At 40.1% G+C, this 27,271-nt stretch overlaps 1 protein-coding gene across 13 annotated transcripts; it reads left to right on the plus strand.

The window, feature by feature from the left end:
* Positions 1 to 5,085: 5,085 nt before the first annotated feature.
* LOC144285940 (uncharacterized) lies at positions 5,086 to 26,785 on the plus strand. 13 transcript variants are annotated; one of them, XM_077851860.1, is made up of 7 exons: positions 5,087 to 5,415; positions 5,893 to 5,964; positions 8,122 to 8,304; positions 10,498 to 10,552; positions 10,846 to 10,955; positions 13,355 to 13,453; positions 23,559 to 26,785. In XM_077851860.1, exons 5-7 carry the CDS (start codon positions 10,922 to 10,924, stop codon positions 26,414 to 26,416), a joined length of 2,991 nt encoding a protein of 996 aa, XP_077707986.1. In that variant the 5' UTR covers positions 5,087 to 5,415; positions 5,893 to 5,964; positions 8,122 to 8,304; positions 10,498 to 10,552; positions 10,846 to 10,921; the 3' UTR covers positions 26,417 to 26,785. The 13 variants fall into 13 exon arrangements, with proteins under 13 accessions (XP_077708005.1, XP_077707986.1, XP_077707972.1 ...); XM_077851807.1 differs by having other exon boundaries at positions 5,088 to 5,415; positions 10,829 to 10,955; XM_077851834.1 differs by having other exon boundaries at positions 5,088 to 5,285; positions 10,829 to 10,955.
* The last annotated feature ends 486 nt before the right edge of the window (positions 26,786 to 27,271 follow it).

The raw sequence follows: 27,271 nt of genomic DNA on the forward strand, positions 1-27,271 counted from the left end.
GAGACGCAGAGACACAGGCAGAGGGAGAAGCAAGCTCCATGCAGGGAGCCCGACATGGGACTCGATCCCTGGTCTCTAGGATCATGCCCTGGGCTGAAGGCAGCGCTAAACCACTGAGTCACCCGGGCTGCCCCTGGAAAATGTAATCTTGTTCTTTGTAACACATATCTGGAATATTGCTATATATAGGAATATATATATATGTGTGTGTGTGTGTATACATATATATATATACATACATAGGAATGTATATATCACATTACAATATATATTGGAGATACACATATATATGTATCTCCAGGCAAAGAGCAGTTAGTTACTGGACACAGAGAATCAGAGCTTACCAAACAAAAAGTGATGAGACCTATGGTGTGTGTGTGGGGGAGGGTCAAAGCCAACCTTGACTAATCAGGTAGAAAGAGAGTCTAGGAAATATGTAGTCTAATTTCACTCTCTTCCTGCTCGCCAGTCTTATACTGGTGTAGTCCACTGATAGAGCCCATAATGATTAGCCTTGGAGGCACAGAGCAATGTAGGTGGGTAGAGAATAGATCTGGGGAGACACAGGAAAACATACATTTTGATGATCCTTTCTTTCACAATCCAACTTATTCACAAGTGCCTTTGGCTCTATTTATGAAATATTACCTTTCTATGTATATTGCTTCCACGTTTGTGCAACTCATTATTTTTGCCATGAATTATTGTGGTATCTTCCTAACTAGTTTTCATTTTCTAACTTATGCCAGGTTTCAATTCTATTACCTCAAAGAACCAAGTTTTATTATTGAAAACTATATGCAACAAAAACCTCCCTGCTTAGAATTCAGCTTCCAAATTTCATGAAACTAGAATTAGAACTAGGAAATAAATAATAACATCAAGCCTAAACAAATTAGAAGGAAATAAATAATAAAGGGCAGAAATCAATGAAATAGAAACAAGTGTACAATAGGGAAAAACTGCATCAAAATCTTGCTATTTATGAAATTGGTTAGTCCAAGACAAAAAGAGAGAAAATACAAATGAACAATATCACGAATAAAAAAGAGAACACTGCCTAACTATTTTTGTGAGCCTAGAATAAATTTGAATGCAAAATCTCATGAGGATATTACTGAAAACAGTATAGATCAAGCTCTCATAATCACAGATGCAAAAATAGTTAACAAAATATTAGCAAATCAAATCCAGTTGTATATAAAAAGATATTACATCATGAAAAAATGAGTTTATTCCAGGAATGAAATATATTTTCAACATTCAATGCATTTTACCATGCTAATAAAGAAAAAACCTCCATACAATCATCTTGGTACATAAAAAATTAGTAAGTAAAGAACATTTGACAAAATGCAAAACCCATTCATTATGAAGCATGTAGAAAACTGAAGCCAGGAGGCAACTTCTATTGAGGGATATCTTATCCACCCCCCTAAACAAATCAACAACAAACATCATACTCAATATCAAAATGTCAAAATCTTCCCCCTAACAGTAAGGATATACTGTTATTAAGGATCTCTGCTATTAAACAACCTCTACTTGATATTGTACTGGAGGTCCTAGCTATTGAAATAAAGGGAGAAAAATAACTAAAAGACATACAAATTAGAAATTAGAAAATACATGCAAATTAGAAAGGAAGGACTAAAACTGTTATTTTTTTAAGATTTATTTATTTTGAGGGGCAGCCCTGGTGGCCCAGCGATTTAGCGCTGCCTTCAGCCTGGGGTGTGATCCTGGAGACCCGGGATCGAGTCCCACGTCAGGCTCCCTGCATGGAGCCTGCTTCTCCGTCTGTCTGTGTCTCTGCCTCTCCGTCTCTCTGTGTCTCTCATGAATAAATAAATAAAATATTTTAAAAAATTATTTATTTTGAAAGAGAGTGGAGAGGGGCAGAGGGTGAGGGAGAGAGAGAATATCAAGCAGACTTCCCACTGAGCATGGAGCTGGATGCAGGGCTGGATCTCATGCCCCTGAGATCATGACCTGAGCTGAAATCAAGAGGCAGAAGTTCAACTTACTGAGTCACCCAGGTGCCCCAAGACAAAGATATTTTTAACAGGACACAAGAAACATTAACCATGAATTAAAATATTGCAAGTTGTAATATATTAAAGTCAAGAACATTTTTCATGCAATGGCAACAATAAGAGAGTGAAAAATCAACCCACAGAATCAGAGAAGATATTTTATATATATACACATATATACACATATATATGTTTAATAGATCTTATCCAGATACAGATCTATATCTATAATTATGAATATATATTACATATTATATTATATATTCAATATATCTATATAACTGATATGGGATATATATTCACAATGTACAGAAAAATTCAAATCAGTAAGAAAAATACATCTCAAGCGAAAAAAGGGGCAAAAAATGTAGTAAACCATTTCACTAAAGAGGATATTCTACAGGTCAGTACACATGGGAAAAATTGATCAAAGAGACTGCTACCCACGCATCAGAATAGCTACGCTGAGAAAGAATGAAAATGCCAAGTATTGAGGTGGATGAAAAACAATTGGAACTCCTCTACACTTTCCATAAACATGTCAATTCATACAATTACTTTAAAAACTTTATTGAGGTATGATTGATGTGTAAAAAGCTGCACACATTTAATGTATATAACTCAATGAGTTTGAGGATAAGTATACACCTGTGAAACCATCACTATCATCAAGGTCATAGACATATCCATCACCTACCAGAGTTTCCTGCTGCCTTATTATTACTGTTATTATTACTTAAGATCTACACTCTTAGCACATTTTATTTTTTATTTTTATTTTTTTAAAGATTTTATTCATTTATTCATGAGACACACACACACAGAGGCAGAGAGAGAGAGAGAGAGAGAGAGGCAGAGGGAGAAGCAGGCTCCTTGCATGGGGGTGGGACTCGATTCTGGGACTCCAGGATCATGCCCTGGGCCAAAGGCAGGTGCCGAACCACTGAGCCACGCAGGGATCCCCACAAATTTTAAATATACTTCAAAGTATTGTTAGTTAGAGGCAGTATGATGCATCGATTTCCAGAATTATCTTTATCAATAATATTTAACAATATTAATTCTTGATAATTTATCTTGTATAACTGTAACTTTGTACCTCTTACCCATCACCTACCTGTTCCCTACCTTCCTCCCCAAGCCCTTGGCAACCACTATTTTCTCTCTGCATCTATGATCTTGACTATTTTGGATTCCACATATAAGTAAGAGAGTATTTGTCTTCTTCTGTCTGGCTTATTTCACTTAGCATAATGTCCTCCAGGTTTATCCATGTTGTCACAAATGGCAGGATTTCCTTCTTTTTAAAGGGTCAATAATGTTCCATTGTATGCATGTGCCACACTGTACATCCCTCCATACTATTTTCTATAGTGGCTGCACCAATTACATTTCCACCAACAGTGCACAAAGATTCCTTCTTCTTTACATCTTCACCAACACTTATTATCTTTCCTTTTTTTCCCTTTAATAATAGTCTTTCTGACAGATGTGAGGTAATATCTCATTGTATTTTGATTTGCATTTCCCTGATGATTAGTGATGTTGAGCACCTTTTCACATACCCGTTGGTCATTTGTACTCCTTCTTTGAGAAATGTGTATTCTGGACCTTTGTCTACTTTTAAATCAAATGTATATATTTGAGCTATTGAATTATAGGAGTTCCTTTTTTTTGGATATTAACCCTTTATTGTATATATGGTTTACAAATATTTTTCACCTGTATCTTGCCTTTTCATATTGTTTCTTTTGTTATGAATTAGGCTCATTTATTTTTGCTTTTGTTGCTTGTGCTTTTGGTGTCATAGCCAAGAAATCATTGTCAAGACCAATATCAATGAGCTTTTTCTCTGTTTTCTTCTAGGGGCTTTGTGGTTTTAGGTCTTATGTAATTTTAATCTATTTTTAGTTGATTTTTGTGTATGGCATAAGATAAGGGTCCCATTTTTTTGCATATGGATATCCTGTTTTTCCTGCACCATTTATCCAAGAAACTATCCTTCTCCATTATATATTTTGGCACCCTTGTTGATGATTGTTTGACTGTATATGTATGGATTTATTTTTAGGCTCTCTATTCTGTTCCATTGATCTGTGTCTGTTTTTATTTCAAGACCATGCTGTTTGATTACTGTGGCTTTCTTTCTTTCTTTTTTCTTTTTTTTAGATTTTTAGATTTACTTTAGAGAAGAATGAGGGAGGGCAAAGGGAGAAGGAGAGAGAAAGAGTCCTCAATCAGACTCCCCACTGAGCACAGAGCCCAACCTGGGGCTCTATCCCAGGAACCTGGGACCATGGCCTGATCTGAAATCAAAAGTTGGTCACTTAACCGACTGAGCCACCCAGGTGCCCCCTACAATGGCTTTATAATATAATTAGAAGTCAGGAAGTGTGATGCCTCCAACTTTATTGTTCTTGCTCAAGATTGCTTTGGCTATTCAAAGTCTTTTGTCCTTCCAACTGAACTTTAGGATTTTTTTTTTCTAAAATGCCCTGGAACATTGATAGGGATAACATCAAATCTGTAGATCACTTTGGGTAATACAGACATTTTAACAATATTAATTCTTCCAATCCATGAACATGAAACATCCTTCCATTTATTTTTGTCTTCTTCCATTTCTTTCTAGTAGAACTCATGCACTTCCTTGGTTAAACTTGTTCCTAAATTTGTATTGTTTTTGATGCTATTATGAATGAGATGGTTTCCTTAATTTGTTTTGTTGCTGTATAAAAACACAATTGAGTTTTGTATGTTGACTTTGTATCCCATAACTTTACTGAATCCTTCATTCTGAGTTTTTGGGTGGAGTCTTTAGGGTTTTCTATATATAAGACTCTGCCTTCTTTTTATATTCATTTGCATTTTTCTCCTTAATGAGAAAAGTAAGTTACACTGAGGCTCTAAGAAGAAGCAATGTTCCTTCCAGAGGCATCCTCAGAGTTACCAGCAGCCTGCGCCTGCGTGCTCCCGGCGGCTGGGACTCCCACAAATCCCTGGGCTCGGCACCGCTAGGGGCGGGTCCAAATTGCATGCCGGGAACAATATGAGCCGGAGAGCTCCAGGCTTCTGAGGCATTCCCTGCTTGGGACTTCATTTCCCAGTGGCCTCCACGCCCAACTAGCCGCCACTTCCGGCATCCGGGGGTCCCTGTCCTGGAGGGATGAGGCCCTCCGGCGGAGGAGAGAATTCGTGGCTGCCAGAGGCCTCTGCTGACCAGGACCCCAGCCGGAGGGACCCGCCAGCGTGTGTGGGCAGAGAGAGGCGCTCAGGACAGGGCGCTGACAGGCACCCGAGGGAGGGCGCCTGAGCGCGTGCGCGCGCGCAGCGAGGAGGGGGACTGTGCGACCGCGAGGGGCGGCCGCGGAGTGTGGCGGTGCGTGCGTGAGGGCGCGCGTGGTGCTGCGGTGACGGGGAGAGGGGGCGTGTGGTGAGCGTGCTTCGCCGTGGCTGTGTGTGCGTGTCAGTGTGAGTCACGGGACCGGCGGCCCGCCGCTTCCTCCCCTCCCAGCCACGTGGCTGCAGCATGCCCGTGGCCCCTGTAGAGAGGTCAGACGCTGAGCCCAGAATGAAAGGTTTCCTCCGGAAAGCCCGGGCCTGGCCTTGGGATGGGGACTTAAGCCCTGGAAGTGCCTGTCTGGGCCCCCCACGAGGGCAGCTACCTGTTGCGAACCACCGCATTCTCGGAGTTGCGTCCCCAGGAACCAGCTTCGAACGCGGGGACCGATTCCTCCTTTTACTCCCATCCCATTTTGTGCGAAGTAAGGGAGGTGTGGCCCTGGAGGGTACTTTTAAATTTAGTCTGCGTTCCCAGAAAAGCCTGGGGTCTCATGCTCGCCTTCTCCCTCTTCAGTCATACCATTACCCAAAAGAAGGACTCCGAGAAGGATGGGAGACTATTATTACCGCACGTCTAAAGTCAAGGGTGAGTTTGTGCTTTGTATTGCCTGAGAAATGCGTTTTTGTTTTCTAGAATAGAGAGGTGCCTGTGAGTTTTCAGGAAATGTAGGGAGACGTGCAAATTGATACCCCACCATTTGGTCCCCCATGGCACCTCACCTCTTGACAATATTCACTGGGTAAGTAACTTGGTAAATACCAAAAACAGTATCGTAAATAGTTCACATCTTGAGCACTCCCTTTTTCTGAGATAACAAGGAAATAAACCAGCAGTTAATGTTAAAGCTTTATTTTAGACTCTGATTTGGTAAGAAGAAAATTAGGTGGAATCACACACTGGGTACCTTTTGCTCTTTAAGGACCTGCTTTTCTTTTCTTTCTCTCTTCTTTTTTTTAAGATTTTATTTAGTTATGAGACACAGAGAGAGGCAGAGACGCAGGCAGAGGGAGAAGCAGGCTCTCCATGCAGGGAGCCTGTCGTGGGACTCGATCTCGGGTCTCCAGGATCATGCCCTGGGCTGAAGGCAGCGCTAAACGGCTGAGCCCCCCAGGCTGCGCTCTTTTTCTTTAAAAAAAAAAAAAAAAAAAAAAAAATTATTTATTTATGAGAGAGAGAAAGGCAGAGACACAGGCAGAGGGAGAAGCAGGCTCCCCTTGGGGAGCCCAATGCGGGACTTGATCCCAGGACCCCAGGATCATGACCTGAGCCACCCAGGCGCCCCAAGGGCCTGCTTTACAAAGCAAGAGAAGAGTGGAGATGGCTAGCTGATTTTAGTCAGTGTGAGGCTTTCAAAAATGGGAACGTGATAGTAGCAGAAGCTGGTATCAGTAAGAGCTAGGATTTTTCCAGGGAATTCCATCAGCTGAAGTTTGTATTATTGGCCACATCTCTTTGAAGTTTGGCAGTTGTGTGTTTGGCTTCCTTTTGTGTGAGCTGTGAGAAGCAGTGTAGTGTGATTGAGAGGAGGGGCTGTGGATCCAGACTATCTGGGTTGGAATATTGGCTCTCTCTTCCTGGCTGTCTCAGGTTTGTAATGAATGGTAGATGAGTTAATATGTATTAAAGCCCCTTAAAGCGGTCCCATCCATACAGTAAGTGCTTGATAGGTCTTAGCTGTTCTTCATGTGTGTTTTAACTCATTCCTCTTAGTTTCTATACGAGGGCATCAGCAATATGTGATCCATGGTTATTGCTGCCTGCATATTAAGAAAATGAGTGAGATGCTCAAACAGTATAGAATAAAAAATTTTTGGAAAGCCTGGATGCCTCAGTTAGTTGGTTAAGCATCTGACTCCTGATTTCAGTTCAGGTCATGGTCTCAGAGTTGTGGGATCAAGCCCTGTGTGGGGCTCCGTACTGGATGTGGAAACTACTAAAGATTATCTTACTCTTCCTCTGCCCCACTCACCCCCCATCTCTCCCACTCTTAAAAAAAATAATAAAAGTGCTTAACCCTGAGTTGCCGTGATTCTACTTCTGGTCTCCGGGGACCACAAATCCCTTGAAATAGTATACCAAAGGGTTATGGTGGGGTTTGCAGGGAAAGTATATAATTTCATGAGATTATTCAAAGTATGCAGGACCTAAAAGGCTTGGACTCAGTATAGATAAGTAATTATTAACGGGGTGATTTTGCTCTCCAGGGGACATTTGGTAATATTTAGAGGCAACTTTGGTTGCCGTAGTGTGGGGACAGTGATACTTGGATCCAATAAGTGGAGGACAAAAATGCTACTAAGCATTCTACAATGCACCACCCTTCTTCCCCCAGCAAAGAATTATCTGGCTCAATATGGTATTAATGCTGAGGATGAGAAACCCTGTCTAACATCAAAAGACTGATACTTGGAGTGATATGTAGAATGATCTTGTACAAACTGAGCAAATCACACTAGACTATATACTCCATCTAGTGATGGAGTATCATGCACTTAAAAAACTACATTGATAAATAATCATGAAAAGAGAAAACATTTGATCTTATGTTAAGCAGTATTCATGTTAGAAGAGTAGTACCCAAGAAGATGTTGTATGTAAATCACATTTACTAAGTGAGGACATTCTATAAGGATTCTCTCCAAAATGATGTTTTCATCAGTTTTTTTTTTAAGATTTTTTATTTATTTATTTATTTATTTATTTATTTATTTATTTATTTATTTATTTATTTATTTATGATAGACATAGAGAGAGAGAGGCAGAGACACAGGCAGAGGGAGAAGCAGTCTCCATGCAGGGAGCCCGACGTGGGACTTGATCCCGGGACTCCAGGATTGCGCCCTGAGCCAAAGGCAGGCACTAAACCACTGAGCCACCCAGGGATCCCCTTCATCAGTTTTTTAATGAAGAAGAGAACCGAACATGGTACTGTGTATATCCCGTGCATTTTCTTATTTGGTCTGCAGGTGCTGCTTACCTGCATTGTGTTCTTTCAGAGAAGAATCTTGATCATGAAAATTTCTAATTATATTGCTGAGATACAGTTAAGGATGTTAGAACTGGTTCAGGTTAGTTGCTACAGTCACATTGATTTCTTTGTTGACTCTCTCACAAGCTCGGTTCTTTAATGACTGGAAGTACCCAGTTCCTGATAGTTCTGTTTTTATTTTTATGGTTTAATTTGGAAGTAGCTTTATTGTGGTGAGGTTTTTTTGTTTTTTAGAGAGAGAGAGCATGAGCAGGGGGAGGGAGGGGCAGAGAGAGAGAGAATCTTAAGCAGGCTTCAGGCTCACTCACAAGAAAAAGGGAAACAGTGGAATTAAGTTTCTTTTTTTTTTTTGGAATTAAGTTTCTTTAACAAATGCGATTTTCAGGGCACCTGGATGGCTCAGTGCTTAAACATCTGCCTTTGGCTCAGGTCTGATCCCAGGGTCCTAAATCAGGCTTCCCACAGGGAGCCTGCTCCTCCTGCCTATGTCTCTCATGAATATATAAATTAAAAAAAACCAAACAAATATAATTTTTATTATCCTTAGTAATAATGATTAAGGAGTTAATATTAATGATAGGATACTATATTTGAAATTAGGTACACATTTAGTTATTTAGATTTTATTCATTTATATATTAGAGAGGGAGAGAGAATGAGAGCAAGCAGGGGAAGGGGCAGAGGTAGAGAGAGAATCTCAAGCAGACTCTGCGATGAGTGTGGAACCCACGCCAGGCTCGATCTCAGGACTCTGAGATCATGACCTGAGCCAAAATTAAGAGTTGACAGCTTAACCAACTGAGCTACCCAAGTGTCCTTGAAATTTGGTATCCTTTTTAAACCCTTTTTAAACCCTCACTTAGTACTTGACTTTGAATTTTTCCCCCCATCAATTAATAGGGATTTTTATAATAAATAATGGCATAGTATGCCATCGTACAGTGGACCATCTGCCAACTATTAGATAAATTTAAGTTTCTAATTTGGGGTCATTATAGAGCATCCTCTAATAATCATCTTTGTGTGTGTATCATGTGTGCTTCCATAGCTGTTTCCTATGGAAGATTCCTGGAATTGGGATTTGTGTTCATTGTAAGATGCTCAGGTACCTGCAATATGTTGGATATGGTGATAATGATGGAGAGGACACAGCCACCACTTTTAGGTTTCTTATTACTCTAGCACAGATGAAGTCTGAACAAGAATAAATGTATAGCAGAATATGACAAGTCCATCAGAAAAAGTCATCTAGCGTACTTTGAGAGTTTATAGGAATGAATTTTTATATATATATATATTAAGACTAACAGACATTGACAGAAAAAATTCCAGAAAACTGTATGTCACATTAATAGTTCTTATCACTGCACTGTGGCCCCAATTCTCTACTTTTTGCTTAAGGGTGCTTCATAATTGTAACTACTGTGTGGCATTAACTTGGAATTTATAGAGTTATATTTGAAATATATATATATTTTATAGATGGGATCATTCTGCATCCTATTTTGTAACCTGATTTTTCTGCTGACCATGTATCTTGAATATGTAATGACTACATAGTATTCCATTACGTGGATGCCCTGCTATATACTTAACTAGTTGGCTTTGCTGGACTTAGAAAGCTGAACACTGCCTGAGCAATTCCATCTACATCCTTTCCAGTTTTCTACCTTGCTCTACTTCTCCCAATCCTGAATTTACAAAGAGGTTCCAATTTGGATGACATGACCCGTTTTCAGCCCTGAAAAGTGGGACACAGGGAGGAAGATCTGCACAGAGCAGGATATGGGGCCCAGCCCTAGGTCTTGTCATTTATCCCAGGAATGTAGGGTCCCTCATGCTGAGATATTTTGGAGGACAGCATGTTCCCCAGGACTTGAGGGAGGGCTCAATTTTGTCTAGACTCCTCATGTTTGATGCCAATTTGTATGGGGGGTGGGAGGGAGCGATTGGAGGATCAGAGGGAAAGGGAGAGTGTGTGAAGCAGAGAGGGATAAAAGAGGCATCTTAGGGAGTAGGTGGGATACAGAAATGGAAGAAAAAAATTGTTGTATTAATTTAAATCACCTAGAGAGCAACAAGGCACAGCTTGGCTTCAGCCTTTCTTCTTTTTTTTTTTTTTTCTCTAGGAGGGGAAGCATGAGGAAGATGGACCAATTTTGTTGTTCTAAAAACATGGCCTACGTAAGTTGGTATTTGTTTTCCTGAAATATGATGACTTCACATTTCTTTAGCCATTCCCAGCCATGCTGAGGTCAGTAGGTTATCCCGCAGCACACAGGAAGTTTGCTCTGCAGCAGCAAGAGTCTTCAAGAACTTGCAGGCACCCTATGAAATTCTACATTGCTCCTGTCTCGCAGTGCTGTTCTTCGCCTCCTCTTTGTTCACCTTACAATAATCTCCTTCGGTTTCACTGTAATGCGTGTGTGTGTGTGTATGTGTGTGTGTGTGTGATTTCAGGGATCTCTGTCATTCAGGGACGTGGCCATCAGCTTCTCCCAGGAGGAGTGGGAGTGCCTGGACCCTGCTCAGAGGGCTTTGTACAGGGATGTGATGTTGGAGACCTACAGCAACCTGGTTTCACTAGGTAAGACTGTCTCCCCCAATAGTAGTTTGTTCTAAAGATTAATTAACATGATAATAAAATTGATATTGAGCGAGTATAATTAATAATTTAATTTGAATTTTAATGATTTCATTGAAGAACTTAATTTGAAATAATTTAAACCAATAATTTAATAAATTGTTAGTGTCTCTTTTCTGGAATATCAACTTTCCTTTCAGTGAGTTTCAGGGTCATCTGTTAAGAAATAGCTGAGTTCCTTCTTGTTCCCAAAAGAAATAGTTTGGGATTCGTCAGGTTAAAAACGGGCATGTCCGCAAAGTGCCTGTGTCTTACCTACCTATATCTGAACTTTCTCCTTTACACTGGCCCTCTCTGTAACTGCCTCTTTCCTAATAACCACGGGATACAATTAGGACTCTCAGACATTCATTATATGATCATTGTCTAAGAAAACAGCTTTGTATTGTGTTTGATCTCAGATTTACTCTAAATGTTCTGGGTCTTGGTTTTTTTTTTCTGACCTACTTGGAAGGAGACAGTGTTCTGAGTTTTTCTTTCTTTTTTTTTTTTTTAATTTTTATTTATTTATGATAGTCACAGAGAGAGAGAGAGGCACAGAGACACAGGCAGAGGGAGAAGCAGGCTCCATGCACCGGGAGCCCGACGTGGGATTCGATCCCGGGTCTCCAGGATCGCGCCCTGGGCCAAAGGCAGGCGCCAAACCGCTGCGCCACCCAGGGATCCCATGTTCTGAGTTTTTCTATCAAAAGCTCCTCTATGATTTATATATTGATTGAGTCACCCAAATTCATTTAAAATTCCATTTCCTTTAATACACATTCCTTTTGTTTTTTCTTTTTTAATTGTATTTATTTATTCCACAGAGAGAGCAAAAGCAGTGGGAGCAACAGGGATAGAGGGAGAAGCAGACTCCCTGCTAAGCAGGGAGTCTGATGTAGAGCTCAATCCTAGGGCCCCAGGATCATGACCTGAGCCAAAGGCAGACACTTAACCAACTGAGCCACCCAGGCGCCCCAACAAACATTCTTTACCTGCTTCATAGTTGAAAGTTTCAGGCCATGAAGTGTGTATATTTCATGAAATGAACTTACTAAGAATGAACCAAAATGTCTAAGGAGACAAAATAAATAACAACAATAAAAATGCTAGTTAACTTTGTAGTACTATATGCTAGGCAATGTTGGAAGTGTTTTACATACATTAACTAATTCAGTTTTAATATGAACCCTATAAAGTAGGTATTATTATCATCCCCATTTTAGAGATGGGAAAACTGATGGACAGAGTTTAAAGGGCTTACTTGGGGTCGTATCGCTACAGGATAGCAGAGACCAGGGTTTACATTGGCCACTCTGGCTTGAAGGTTCATGTTTTCAGCTACTGAATTGTACTTCCTCTTAAAGGACAGAGTCTATATGAGTTTAAATAAAATAAGTCCTTTCTCTAACCTTGCTGCTCTCATTCAACCCTTCTCTGAAGTCTTTTCTCAATATCATTTTGACTTTGAAATTACTACAAATGGGGATGCCTGGGTGGCTCAGAGGTTTAGTGCCTGCCTTCGGCTCAGGGCGTGATCCTGGAGTCCTGGGATCAGGTCCCACATCAGGTTCCCTGCATGGAGCCTGCTTCTCCCTGTGCCTGTGTCTCTGCCTCTCTCTCTCTCTGTCTCTCATGAATAAATAAATAAATCTTAAAAAAAAAAGTACTACAAAGGTTGGGGCACCTGGGTGGCTCAATTAGTTAAGCGTCTGACTCTTGATTTCAGCTCAGATTATGATCTCAGGGTCATGAGATCAAGCCTGGTGTTGGGCTGCATGCTGGGTGTGGAGCCTGCTTGAGATTTCCTCTCTCCTTCTTCTCTTGTCCCCTCTAAAAACAATATTATTTCAAATTTAACCAGATCTTAGAACACCTGAGTGGCTCAGCGTTTGAGCATCTGATTTTGGCTCAGGGCGTGATCCTGGGATCCGGGATTGAGTCCCACATTGGGCTTCTTTTGGGGAACCTACTTCTCCCTCTGCCTGTGTCTCTGCCTCTCTATCTCCGTGTCTCTCATGAATAAATAAATAAAATATTTTTTAAAGATTTTATTTATTTATTCATGAGAGACAGAGAGAGAGGCAGAGGCAGAGAGAGAATCAGGCTCCATGCAGGGAGCCCAACGCGGGACTTGATCCCAGGTCCCCAGGATTAGGCCCTGGGCTGAAGGCGGTGCTAAACCGTTGAGCCACCTGGGCTGCCCAAAATAAATAAAATCTTAAAAAAAAAAAAATTTAACCAGGTCTCAACCAAAGTTTTTTGGTTTGTTTTTTTAGGGGGGAGGGTTGTGTTTATTAAAAAAAAGTTTTTGTACACCATGTGTCATTCATTTCTTTTTCTTTTCTTTTTTTTTTTTTTAGCAGGAATTTCCATCTCTAAGCCAAATGTGATTACCTTATTGGAGCAAGAGAAAGAGCTCTGGGTGGTTGTGAGGAGAGAGACAAGTGGATGGTACCCAGGTGAGTAGGGGAGAAGCCAGCAGAGAGGATCAGGAGGGGTCAGAGAGGGGTCATACCCCTGAGTTGTGGTTTGGAAAAATTCCTTGAAAGACCCAAGGCCTGCTGGATAAAAATGCCTGAGATCTAAGAAGGAAATAAAGATCACAGCATGGGCTTTCAAAGGAACTCCTATCTTTTGCTAATCACCTCTAATTTTTATTCCCTTATTTCTTCTTTTAGTGAAGTGAGTGTCCTCTTTCTTTCCCAATGTAACCTTTTTAAAAAAATTATTTATTTATTTATTTATTAGAGAGAGAGAGCACATGAGTAGGAGCGAGGGGCAGAGGGAGAGAGAGAGAATCCCAAGCAGACTTCCACGCTGAGTGAGGAGTTTGCCGTAGGGCTCCATCTCGTGACCCTGAGACCATGACCTGAGCCAAAATCAAGGGTCAGACACTTAACTGACTGAGCCACCCTGGCGGGCCTTCCCTCCCCTCCCCCATGTTACCTTTTAGCATATATTTTGCATCCAGCTGCTTTCCAATTTTCACATTTAAATTTCTTTTTTTTTTTTTAAGATTGATTTATTTTTTTAAGAACAGGGGTAGGGGCAGAGAAAAAGACTGAGAGCGAGAAAGAGAGAGAGGATCCTTAAGCAGACTCCTCACTGAGAGCAGAGCCCAACACAGGGCTCGATCCCAGGACCTTGAGATCATGACCCTAGCAGAAACTGAGAGCTGGCCACTCAACCAACTGAGCCACCCAGGCGCCCCTGCATTTAAATTTCTGTATGTGTTCCTGTGTCTAAAAAATGTATTCATATACTCAGCCAATATTTATCAAGTGTCCTCTCCAAGCAAAGCACTGCTTGGCTCTGTATATGAAATGAACATGACTGAGGCACAAAGCGAGGCCATCAGTAGCCTGTCTGAAACTGCTGCTGGCAGTAGCTGCCCCGATGCATGTAGCCCTCGTTCTTCCGGTAGCCATCCTTCTGGTCTTGGAAGTAGCCACCATAGGTACCCTGCTTGTGGTTAAACAACTGCTCCTAAAAAAAAAAAACAACTGCTCCTTATTTTCCACCAAGCTGCCCAGCTTCTCAGCCAGCTCAGGACCAGGTTCTGTTGGGGAGTGGGTTTGGTGCGGTACATCACCGCAGTCTGGTCGGCTGGTCCAGAGAGGCCATCAACTCCTCATGATTGATAGAATCACTGCTCTCATGCACTTGACTTGCAGTTGGCAAGACCTGGGTCAAACAAGCAGATGAGTGAATCAGTACTGTCAGGAATCCTGCTGTGCAGACAAGTATATAGGAGCAATAGGGTGAAAATGACAGGCTTGGGTGGTTGGGGAGCATGTCTCAAAGTGGGTGTGCTTGCACAGAGTCGTGAAGAGAGGAGTCAGGCCACAAATCTGGGCAACAGCACTCTAGTCTGAGCAGGAGACACACACAGGCTCTGAGAGAGAAATGGTCTCTGTGGGAGCAGTAAGAAGGTTAGAGCAGAGGGGCAAAGGGTTGGTGGGAAGGGAAGTCTGGGAGTTAGGCCAGGACCAGATCATACAAGGTTCTGATTGTCATTGTGAAGAATATAGAATGTTTTTCAGGAATTACTTGGAGCCATGTTCTGATCTATGTGGAAAGTTTTCCTCATTTTTTAGTTTTTAAACAAACTAAGTATGACAAGAATACAGAAGACCATATAAAGAATTGCATGATTTTTTTTTTAAGATTTTACTTATTTATTCATGAGAGACACAGAGAGAGAGAGGCAAGAGACACAGGCAGAGGGAGAAGCAGGCTCCATGCAGGAGCATGACGTGAGACTTGATCCTGGGACTCCAGGATCACGCCCTGGGCCAAAGGCAGGCGCTAAACCACTGAGCCACCAAGGGATCCCCAAGAATTGCATGATTAAGTATCTTAAGGTACCCACAGACTTGTAACCATAAGGTCATGAGTTAGGATTTTGCCAGCTGTCCTGTAAGCCTGTTGTGTATCTCTTTGCATTTACAAACCTTCTCCTCCCTGCAGGAAAGGTTTTCTCAAGAGCTTTATTGTCCAAGTGAACATCTCCAGTCTGATTTTGTTTTACGTATTGTTTTTAAAAGTCTTTTAAGTCTCTCTCTCTCTCTCTCTTTTTTAAATATTTTATTTATTTATTCATGAGAGACAGAGGCAGAGACATAGACAGAGGGAGAAGCAGGCTCCATGCAGGAGCCCAATGTGGGACTCGATCCCAGGACTCCAGGATCATGCCCTGGACTGAAGGCAGACGCTCAACTGCTGAGCCACCCAGGCGTCCCTTAAGTCTCTTTTAAATTAAAAGTTCCTCTTGATTTTTTTGTTAACAGTTCTACCTTGATTAAATTAGATCATTTGTCCTGTAGCTTCACACCATCTGGATTTTGCTGATTGCATCTTGGTGGTATGGAGGAACAGGTTCCTTTTTCTCCTATTTCCTGTAAAATGATAGTTGATTAAGAAGCTTAATCAAACTCTTGGGAAATTTTTTTTTCTTTTTTTTGTAGGTGATGGTGAGATATTCTTCAGTCCATTGGCATGCGATGTCTGGATTTTTCGTTTTAGTGATATCAGCAGTCACTGACAGGCAGTTACTATGTCCCTTAATTCATTAGAGGTTATAAATTGGTGGATATACTAATTATGTCATTTATTTCTTAGCTGGAATGCCTCTGTAAAAAGAAACTTCACCTTATTTACTACTTGGTTACTCAGTTTTACAGATCATATAGAAAATTAAAGATGAATATTCTTTTTTTAATATTTATTCATTTACTCATGAGAGACACACTGAGGCAGAGACATAGGCAGAGGAAGAAGCAGGCTCCATGCAGGGAGCCCGATGTGGGACTCAATCACGGAACTCCGGGAACACACCCTGAGCCAAAGGCAGAAGCTCAACCACTGAGCTACCCAGGCATCCCTAAAGATAAATATTCTTTTCCTTTGTTTACTAATTTTCTAAATCATGAGTTAGTTTCTTACATCTCTTCAATGGTGACCCATTTTGGGGGCACCTGGGTGGCTCAGTTGGCTAAGTGACTAACGCTTGGTTTCGGCTCAGGTCATGACCTCAGGGTCCTGAGATCAAATCCTTCATGGGGATGGATACTTGGGTTGTTTCCATGTCTTGACTATTGTACATAGCACTATGGTAAACATAGGGGAGCATATATCTTTTCAAATTAGTATTTTCGTATTCTTTGGGTAAATACCCAGTAGTGGAATTAATGGATCCTATGGTAATTCTATTTTTAATTTTTTGAGGAACCTCCATACTGTTTTCCACAGTAGCTGCACCAGTTTGTGCATAAGTATGCCTTTGTTCACATCCTTGCCAACTCTTGTTTCTTGTGTTTTTGATTTTGGCCCTGATAACAGGTGTAAGGTGATACCTCATTGTGATTTTGATTTACATGTTCCTGATGATGAGTCATGTTGAGTATCTTTTCATGTGTCTCTTGGCCATCTGTATGTCTTCTTGGGAATAATGTCTATTTCATGTCCTCTGCCCACTTTTTAATTGCATTATTTGTGGTTTTGGTATATTTTGGATATTAACCCCATATCAGATATCATTTGCAAATATGTTTCTAGGAATTTATTTCTTCTAGGTTTTCCATTTGTTGGCATACAATTTTTCATAGTATTCTTTATAATTCTTTATACTTCTGTAGTATTGGGTGTTAGGTCTCTTCCTTCATTTCTGATTTTATTTATTTGAGTCCTGCCTTTTTTTCTAGATAAGTCTGGCTAAAGGTTTATCAATTTTATTTCAAAGAACCAGCTCCTGGTTTCATTGATCTGTTCTGTTGTTTTTTTTTAATCTCTATTTCATTTATTTCTGTTCTAATCTTTATTATTTCCATCTTTCTACTGGCTTTAGGTTTGTTGGTTCTTCTTTTTCTAGCTCCTTTAGGTTTAAGTAGGTTGTTTATTTGGGAGTTTTCTTATTTCCTGAGGAAGGCCTGTGTTGCTATAATCTTTCCTCTTAGAACAGCTTTTGCTGCATCCCGAAGATTTTGGACCATTGTGTTTTCATTTGTCTCCATGTATTTTTTTATTTCCTTTTTGATTTCTTGGTTGACCCATTCATTGTTTAGTAGCATGTGGTTTAGCATCCATGTATTTGTGTTTTTTCCAGATTTTTTCTTGCACTTGATTTCTAGTTTTATACTGTTGCAGTTGGAAAAGATGCATGATATAATTTTAGTTTTTTTGTGTTGACTTGTTTTGTGGCCTAACATGCGATCTGTTCTGGAGAATGTTCCATATGCTCTTGAAAAGAATGTGTATTCTGCTATTTTTGGATGGAATGTTCTGAATATATCTATTAGGTCCATCTGGTTCAATATGTCATTCAAAGCCACTGTTTCCATATTGATTTTCTTCCTGATTGATTTATCCATTGAGATAAGAGGTATTAAAGCCCCCTACTGTTATTGTATTACTGTTAGTTTCTTCCTTTATGTCTTAATAGTGGCTATATGTATTTAGGTGCTCCCATGTTGGGTGCATAAATATATACAATTGTTATATCTTGTTGAATTGTTCCCTTTCTCTGTTATGTAGTGTCATTCTTTGTTTCTTGTTACAGCCTTTGTGTTAAAGTGTATTTTGTCCAATATATAGTATTGCTACCATAGCGTTCTTTTCATTTCCATTAGCATGCTAGATATTTTTCCATTGTTTCACTTTGTCTGCATGTGTCTTTTTTTTTAATGTTTGTAAACTTATTTTTTTTTTAATTTTTTTAAAATTTTTTTATTTATTTATGATAGTCACAGAAGGCAGAGACACAGGCAGAGGGAGAAGCTGGCTCCATGCACCGGGAGCCCGATGTGGGATTCGATCCTGGGTCTCCAGGATCGCGCCCTGGGCCAAAGGCAGGCGCCAAACCGCTGCGCCACCCAGGGATCCCTAAGATTTTATTTATTTATTCATGAGAGATACACAGAGAGAGAGAGAGGTAGAGACACAGGCAGAGGGAGAAGCAGACTCCCCCACGTGGGACTCGATCCCAGGTCTTCAGGGTCAGGCCCTGGGCTGAAGGCAGCGCTAAACCACTGAGCTTCCCGGGCTGCGCTGCATGTGTCTTTATACCTGATGTGAGGTCTTGCTTTTTTAATGCATTCAGTCATTGTAGTCTTCTGATAGCATTTTGTCCATTTACATTTAAAATAATTATTGATGGGTATGTACTTAGGGCCATTTTGTTACTTGTCTTATGGTTGCTTTGTAGTTCTGTTACTTTTTTTTTTTTTAAAGATTTTATTTATTTATTCATGAGAGACCCAGGCAGAGGGAGACACAGGCTCCATGCAGGAAGCCTGACGCGGAACTTGATCCCAGAACTCCAGGATCATGCCCTGAGCCAAAGGCAGATGCTCGACTGCTGAACCACCCAGGCTTCCTTTCTTCTTCTCTTCTCTTGCTTTCTTCCCTTGTGGTTTGATGGCTTTCTTTAGTGTTATGCTTGGATTCCTTTCTCTTTATTTTTTTGTGTATCTATTATAGGTTTTTGATTTGTGGTTACCATTAGGTTCATGTATAACATCTTAGGTATATAGTGGTCCATATTGAGTTGTTAAAATTTGCTAAAATTTTAATTAGATGGTTGCTAAAATTGGAATCCATTCTAAAGAACTAAGTTTTTACTCCCTCCATTCCATTTTATGTATATGATGTCATACTTTACATTATTTTATTTTGTAAATCCCTTAGCTGAATTTTATAGATATAATTGATTTTACTACTTTTGTGCTTTAACCTCCAAGTTGGTTTTGTAAGTGATTAATTTACTTTTATTATATGTTTGCATTTACCTGTGAAATTTTCTACTATCATAATTTTCTTACTCCTGATTATGGCCTTTTTCTTTCCATTCAAAGAATTCCCTTTGATGTTTCCTATAAAGCTAGGTTAAGTGGTAATGAACTCCTTTAACTTCTGTTTGTATGAGAGACTATCTCTCCTATTCTGAATGATAACCTTGCTGGGTAGAGTATTCTTGGTTGCAAGTTTTCCTTCCAGTATTCTGAATATGTCATGCCACTCCACTTTGCCCTGCAATGTTTCTGCTGAAAAATCAACAGAATAGCCTTACTGATTATCTCTCGTATATAACTTTTCTTTTCTCTTGATGCTTTTACAATTCTCTATTATTACCTTTTGCCATTTTTCATTACTATGTGTCTTGGTATGCAACTTGTTGGGTTAATTTTATTGGGGGCTATCTGTGCTTCCTGGATCTAGATGTCTGTTTCCTTCTCCAAATAGGGAAGTTTTCAGCTATTATTTCTTCAAATAAATGTTCTGTCCCCTTTTCTCCCTCTTCTCCTGAGATCCATATAATGCAAATATTATTATATTTGATGTTGCTAAGTTTTCTTAATCTATCCTCATTTTTAATTATTCTTTTTATTTTTGCTATTCAGCTTGATTTCTTTTCATTAACCTACCTTCAAGGTTGCTGATACATTCTTCTGCTTCCTTTAATCTGCTATTGATTCCCTCTGGTGTATTTTTTGTTATTGAGTTCTTCATCTCTGATTAATTCTTTTTAATATTTACTGTTTGTTTTCAAAATTCTCACTAAGATCATCCACTCTTTTCTCAAGTCCAATGAGTATCTTTATGACCATTACTTTGAATTCTTTACCAGGTACAGTGCTTATCTTTGTTTCGTTTCATTCTTTGGCCATGATTTTGTCCTGTTCTTTTACTTGGGACATTTTCTTGTCTTCTCATTTTATAGAACTCTTTGTGTTTGTTTCTATGTATTAGGAAAATCAGTTACAGCTTTTGATCTTGAAAGTAGTGGCCTTATGAAGAAGAGGTTCTGTGGTATCCTGGAGTGCAGAATCCATTGTTTACCAGAACCAGGTGCTTCAGAGATGTTGCTTGTGTGGGTTGCCTATGCTCAGCTGTTGTGGCAGAGCCTCTTTTGCCTTCAGTCCATTGGCTGCAGTGGCCCACTTTGTCAGTTCTGGGCAAGGTTTGGTCACTGTGCTGTTAAGGGACCATTGGGGACTTGTAGTTCAGTGGTGTCAGCAGTCAGACTAGATGCGTGCTCTCAGCCTATTTGTTGGGTCTGTATTTGTACCAGCTTGCAAGGTATTCTCCCTGCCTTGTCCCTCGAGAGGGGGCGAGTTTCCTTTTTTACTGGTAGACGGGGTTGGCAATCAGACTGCCTGCTCTTAGTCCATCTGCTAGGGCTGATGTCACACTTTCATCAACAGGGTATTCTCTGTACTGCTAGCTATAAGGTTTGGTTGCTGGAGCTGTGGGCACACTGGAATGTGTGGTTATCCTTCCCCTCCCTACAAAGCAGGAGTCACTTTGGGGGTGGTACTGGTCCTGACTGGGACTGCTTGCAGGGTGTGTTGGGGCTGGAGCCCATTTGGAGTGGGGTAGATTGGATGGGACAGATCCTCAGGAGAATGTGAAGGTGGGACATGCAGGGCTAGCAAGGTAGGTGATGTGTGTTTGCACTGGTTCCCTAAAGCTTCAGCTATCTAGGTGGCAGTTGGGGGTGGGCAGGGAATGGTTCCCACCAGCTCTTGTGTTCTTGGGGGAAGTTTCCTAAAGATCCCCGTCCCTCCAGCACACATTCTGAGATTAATAAATAAATGTTCTTTATGTATACCCCAGGCGCTTTTCAAACTGCTGCTTCTGGGACTCCTGGGTGGCTGAGTGGTTGAGCATCTGCCTTTAGTGCAGGTCGTGACCCTGGGGTCCTGGAATCGAGTCCCACATTGGTCTCCCCAGGGGCAGCCTGCTTCTCCCTCTGCCTATGTCTCTGCCTCTCTCTGTGTGTCTCTCATGAATAGTAAAAACAAACAAACAAACAAAAACAATTCTTCAAACTGCTGCTTCTATGCTGTATCTCAGCAGGTTGTTTGTTATGTTGGCTCTTTAAGGATGGCAACTCAAGTTTCCTTTCATCCTCTGGCTCCTCTGGAACTAAGCCTACTGATTTTTAAAGTACCCAGAATAGGGACGCGTGGGTGGCTCAGTGTTTGAGTGGCTGCCTTTAGCCCAATCTTAGAGTCCTGGGATTGAGTCCTACATCATGTGCTCTGCATGGAGCCTGCTTCTCCCTCTGCCTGTGTCTCTGCCTCTCTCTTTCTCTCTCTGTGTGTGTCTCTTATGAATAAATAAAATCTTTAAAATAAAATAAAGTACCCATAGTTAAGCCCCACTGATTGTAAAAACTTGTGAAGTTAAGTCCCACTGCCTTTCAAAACCAAATGTAATGGGATTCATCTTTCCAGTGTGCCTGAGGTACCTGGTGTAGAGTCTGATTCTCTTGCTTCTTTCTTCTTGTGGTGACCCTCCTTTTGTGGTTATTCTCGCTGAGGGTTTGGTTCCCAGCTGTGTCTCCACCTCTTTTACCCTTTTTGATGTGGCTTCCTCTCTTGATCACCTATGGAAAGTCTGTTCTGCCACTCTCAGGTCATTTTCATAGTTGCACTGATATGGCTGTTATCTTGTTGTGTCTGTGGAAGGAGGTGAATGCAGGATCCTTCTACTCCAGCATCTTTTCAGAACTCTCCCTATATCTTCTATTTTTTACTGAGATTTTTTCATTTTCCCATTTGTTTCAAGAGTATTTGTGTTTGTTTATTAGAACATTTGCATAATTATGGTTTTAAAGTCTTTGTAAGGTAATTCAAACATCTGTCATCTCAGTGTTGGCATCTGCTGATTTTCTTTAACATGGTGATGTATTTCAGCAGGTAATCAACCTAGTTAAGGCTCAAGCTTTAAGTTTCTTTTTTTTTAAAGATTTTATTTATTTATTTATTTATTTGAGACACAGAAAGAGAGAGAGAGAGAGGCAGAGACCTAAGCAGAGGGAGAAGCAGGCTCTATGCAAGGAGCCCAGAGTGTGGGACTCGATCCCAGATTCCGGGATCACGTTCTGAGCCAAAGGCAGATGCTCAACTGTTGAACCACCCAGCCACAACCAACTGTCCCTCAAGCTTCAAGTTTCTACCTGCCTTCTGTGGTTTGTTTTTCCATTGTGACCTATACATGGCCAATTGAGGGCTCAGATGTGCATTTGTTCCCATTTGAAACAAGTAATATGAGGACGATTCTATTTATCAATTTCAGTAGTTTTGAATGAATGATTATTGTGATAAACTTTTCCCAGTGGCTCACTTTTGTATTATATACCTTTATTATCAGTGCTTTACCAATTACTTAAAACCTATTCTGTGCTATGGGCTTATTATTCAGTGGTGAATGCTATCAGGATTGTGTCTGCTCTTAGGCACATTTAGGAATAAGAAAATACACAATGAGAAATGAGCTAATGAATGAATGAACATACAATTAAAAAATTGTGAAGGCAACGAATGAGATTCTTAAATAGAGAATAAAGGAGAGGGATATAATTAGGTGGGCCTAGCAGGTATAGCTATTCTGAGAAGACATTTGTTTTGGGCCTTAAAAATGAGAATGTTACAATCAGCTCAGGCCACAGGATTCTTGTGTGATCAAACAGTCTGACCAAAGCATAAAGATATTAAAGAAAGGTTATATCATGTTCAGAGCACTAAGAGAAGACAGTATGGTAGAGATGGGGTCCAACGGATGACAGTGGCTGCATAGGTGGTCTTGTTATCCATGGTAAAGGTTTTGGATTTTATTATAAGCGTAAGTACAAACCATTCAAAAGAGTTTTAAGTACGGATCTTTGAGCTTTGATCTGCCTTTGAATTAGATGTTAAAAATGCTCGAGATATTAAAAATACAGCATCTTAGTATTTATTCCTAAAAATTCTGATTCTATGCATCTGAGTTGCTTGAATATCAGTATTTGTAACAAGCCTACCAGAGGATTTTGCTTAACACCTAAATTTTACAAGGTTAATCTCTTCCCCTATAATGAGCATCACCATCTAACATAAACTTTCTTCATTTTTGGAGCTCTTATCCTTTTTCAAATTCTCTGAAAATGTATTACATATACTTCAATATATATGTTATTTTTTTCTATATGCCTATATATTTTTATATGTATATTTCTTTAATGGATTTTGTATATATGTATACAGAAAGGTAAAATGTGTTTGCTTTCTCCTTTTCTTTCAGATTTGGAGTCAAATTATGGAGCTGAGAAGTTATCTCCAGAAAATGATATTTGTGAAATAAATTTGCCTAAACACAGTATAAAGAAAATAAGTAAAACTCTTGGCCTCAAGACCTCCAATTTGAGAAATGACTCAAAATGCAGAAATAGATTTAGGGAACAACAGGAACATCAAGAGGGGTATATCAGTCAAAAGATAATAAGCTATGAAAAAATGCATACTTCTCATCGTATGTCTCTTATTCACACTACAAATACACCATATCAATGTAAGGAGTGTGGGAAGTACTTTAGTCGTGGTTCAAATCTTATTCAGCATCAGAGTATTCATACTGGAGAGAAACCCTATGAATGTAAGGAATGTGGGAAGACCTTTAGACTTCTTGTCCAACTTACTCGACATCAGAAATTTCATACTGGTGAGAAACCCTTTAAGTGTAAGGAATGTGGGAAAGCTTTTAGTCTTCCCACCCAGCTCAATCGCCATGAGAATATTCATACAGGTGAGAGACCATTTGAGTGTAAGGAATGTGGGAAGTCCTTTAATCGTAGCTCAAACCTTGTTCAACATCAGAGTATTCATACAGGTGCAAAGCCATATGGATGTAAAGAATGTGGGAAAGGCTTTAATCGTGGCTCAAATCTTGTTCAGCATCAGAAAATCCATTCTAGTGAGAAACCCTTTGAATGCAAGGAATGTGGGAAGACCTTTAAATATCATTACCAATTTATTGAACATTGTCGAATTCATACTGGTGAGAAATCCTTTGAATGTAAGGAATGTGGGAAGGCATTTAGTCTTTTGATACAGCTTGCACGACATCAGAACATTCATACTGGTGAGAAGCCATTTAAATGTAAAGAATGTGGCAAGGCCTTCAGTCGTGGCTCAAATCTTGTTCAACATCAGAGTATTCATACTGGTGAGAAACCCTATGGTTGCAAGGAATGTGGAAAGGCTTTTAGACTTTACCTACAACTTTCTCGACATCAGAAAACTCATACTGGCGAGAAACCTTTTGAATGTAAGGAATGTGGGACAGCCTTCCAGTATCAGTACCAACTTGTTGAGCATCAACGAATTCATACAGGTGTGAAACCCTATGAATGTAAGGAATGTGGGAAGTTGTTTCGTCGTGGTTCAAATCTTATTCAACATCGGAGTGTTCATACTGGAAAGAAACCTTTTGAATGTAAGGAATGTGGTAAGGCCTTTAGACTCCATATACAACTTATTCGACATCAGAAATTTCATACTGGTGAGAAGCCCTTTGAATGTAAGAAATGTGGGAAAGCCTTTAGTATTCTCACCCAGCTTAATCGCCACGAGAATATTCATACAGGTGAGAGACCATTTGAATGTAAAGAATGCGGGAAGTCTTTTAATCGTGTCTCAAACCTTGTTCAACATCAGAGTATTCATGCTGGCATGAAACCATATGAATGTAAAGAGTGTGGGAAAGGCTTTAATCGTGGCTCAAATCTTATTCAGCATCAGAAAATCCATTCTAGTGAGAAACCCTTTGAATGTAAGGAATGTGGGAAGACCTTTAGGTATCATTACCGACTTACTGAACACCATAGAATGCATACTGGAGAGAAACCCTTTGAATGTAAGCAATGTGGAAAGGCCTTTACTCTTCTGACACAGCTTACTCGACATCAGAACATTCATACTGGTGAGAAACCATTTAAATGTAAGGAATGTGGCAAGGCCTTCAATCGTGGCTCAAATCTAGTTCAACATCAGAGTATTCATACTGGTGAGAAACCCTATGGTTGCAAGGAATGTGGAAAGGCTTTTAGACTTCACCTACAACTTTCTCGACATCAGAAAACTCATACTGGCGAGAAACCTTTTGAATGTAAGGAATGTGGGACAGCCTTCAGACATCAGTACCAACTTGTTGAGCATCAGCGAATTCATATAGGTGTGAAACCCTATGAATGTAAGGAATGTGGAAAGAGCTTTAATCGTGGGACAGACCTTAGAGTACATCAGAGAATTCACACTGGTGAGAAACCCTTTGAATGTAAGGAATGTGGGAAGGCCTTTAGACATCACTATCAATTTCTTGGACATTACAGAATTCATACTGGTGAGAACCCCTATGAATGTAAGGAGTGTGGGAAATGCTTTACTTGTGGTAGTGAACTTAGAGTACATCAGAGAATTCATACTGGTGAGAAACCATATCAATGTAAGGAGTGTGGGAAGGCCTTTAGTCGTAGCTCAAACCTTATTCAACATGTTAAAATTCATACTGGTGAGAAGCCCTTTGAATGTAAGGAATGTGAAAAGGCCTTTAGCAATAATTATGAACTTACTGTACACCAGAGAATTCATACTGGTGAGAAACCTTATGAATGTAAGGAATGTGGGAAAACTTTTAGACTTAGTTCAGTTTTTACTGCCCATCAGAGAATTCATACAGGTATGAAACCCTATGAATGTAAAGAATGTGGAAAGACCTTTAGTTGTAGCTCAAACCTTATTCAACATGAGAGGATTCATACTGGTGAGAAACCTTATGAATGTAAGGAATGTGGGAAGGCCTTTAGACTTAGGTCAGTTTTTATTGCCCATCAAAGGATTCATACAGGTCTGAAGCCCTATGAATGTAAAGAATGTGGGAAAGCCTTTACTGTGAATGGTCAGCTTACTCGACATCAGAAAATTCATACTCACCAGAAGTCCTATGAATATAAGGAATGTGGGCAAACCTTCACTGGATATGAACAGCTTACTCAACATCAGAAAGTTCATAGTGGCAAGAAATCCTATGAATATAAAAAAAGGTGGGAAGACCTTTCGTCATGGACTCAGATTTGCTCAACAGCACAGTATTCCTACTGGTGAGAAACTGAATAGAAGTAACGTGAAAAGATTTACAGTCACAGCAAACACCTTAGTGTTGAGGGGACATTCTGGTGAGAAAGTCTCTGAATGTAAAGAAATATAGGGTAGCCTTCATGTTCACAATTATGAAAGATTTTGCTAGGTATGTTAATTTCACATACTTAGAAAAGCCTTCAAACCCCAACTGGAGGAAAATTGTTGGAACAAATGTAAGTTAATGTCTACCTGAGGCAGATGCTTTATCACCATTGCCATTTCATTACCTGTGTGACATTAGGTGCCTACCTCTGTGTATCATTTGTAAATGGCAACAATTTAAGTACATACTAGTGCAATTACAGGAATAAATGTGTTCTAGTACATGGAAAATCCTTAAAAGAGTATTTGGCACTTGTGCTCATAAAGAACAGCTTTTTTTTTATTTTATTTTTTAAGATTTTATTCATGAGAGACAGAGAGAGGCAGAGACACGGGCAGAGGGAGAAGCAGGCTCCATGCAGGGAGCCCGACACGAGACTCGATCCCAGGACTCCAGGACCACACCCTGGGCCGAAGGCAGGCGCCAAACTGCTGAGGCACCTAGGGATCACCTAAAGAACAGCTTTTATGTTTCATTAATGTTGTTGGGAAAATAGTATTATTGTGAATAATTTAGAAAAACCTCATCCATTCCTTCATTATTAAATTTTAAATAACTTGTTTTGTATAAACTTTCATGGGAAGTAAAGAATATGAGAGGATTTTCATTAAGAGTTCATTTCTGGGGATCCCTGGGTGGCACAGCAGTTTGGCGCCTGCCTTTGGCCCAGGGCACAATCCTGGAGACCCGGGATCGAATCCCACATCGGGCTCCTG

The sequence above is a fragment of the Canis aureus genome, chromosome 1 (assembly GCF_053574225.1).
Source record: "Canis aureus isolate CA01 chromosome 1, VMU_Caureus_v.1.0, whole genome shotgun sequence".
Lineage (NCBI taxonomy): Eukaryota > Metazoa > Chordata > Mammalia > Carnivora > Canidae > Canis > Canis aureus.

Excerpts from the sequence above, each read along its gene's own strand:
- LOC144285940 (XM_077851807.1), top strand. The coding sequence starts at position 10,508 with ATGAGGAAGATGGACCAATTTTGTTGTTCTAAAAACATGGCCTAC. Across the intron at positions 10,553-10,828 it reads GTTCTAAAAACATGGCCTAC|GGATCTCTGTCATTCAGGGA; the intron begins GTAAGTTGGTAT and ends GTGTGATTTCAG. Across the intron at positions 10,956-13,354 it reads CAGCAACCTGGTTTCACTAG|CAGGAATTTCCATCTCTAAG; the intron begins GTAAGACTGTCT and ends TTTTTTTTTTAG.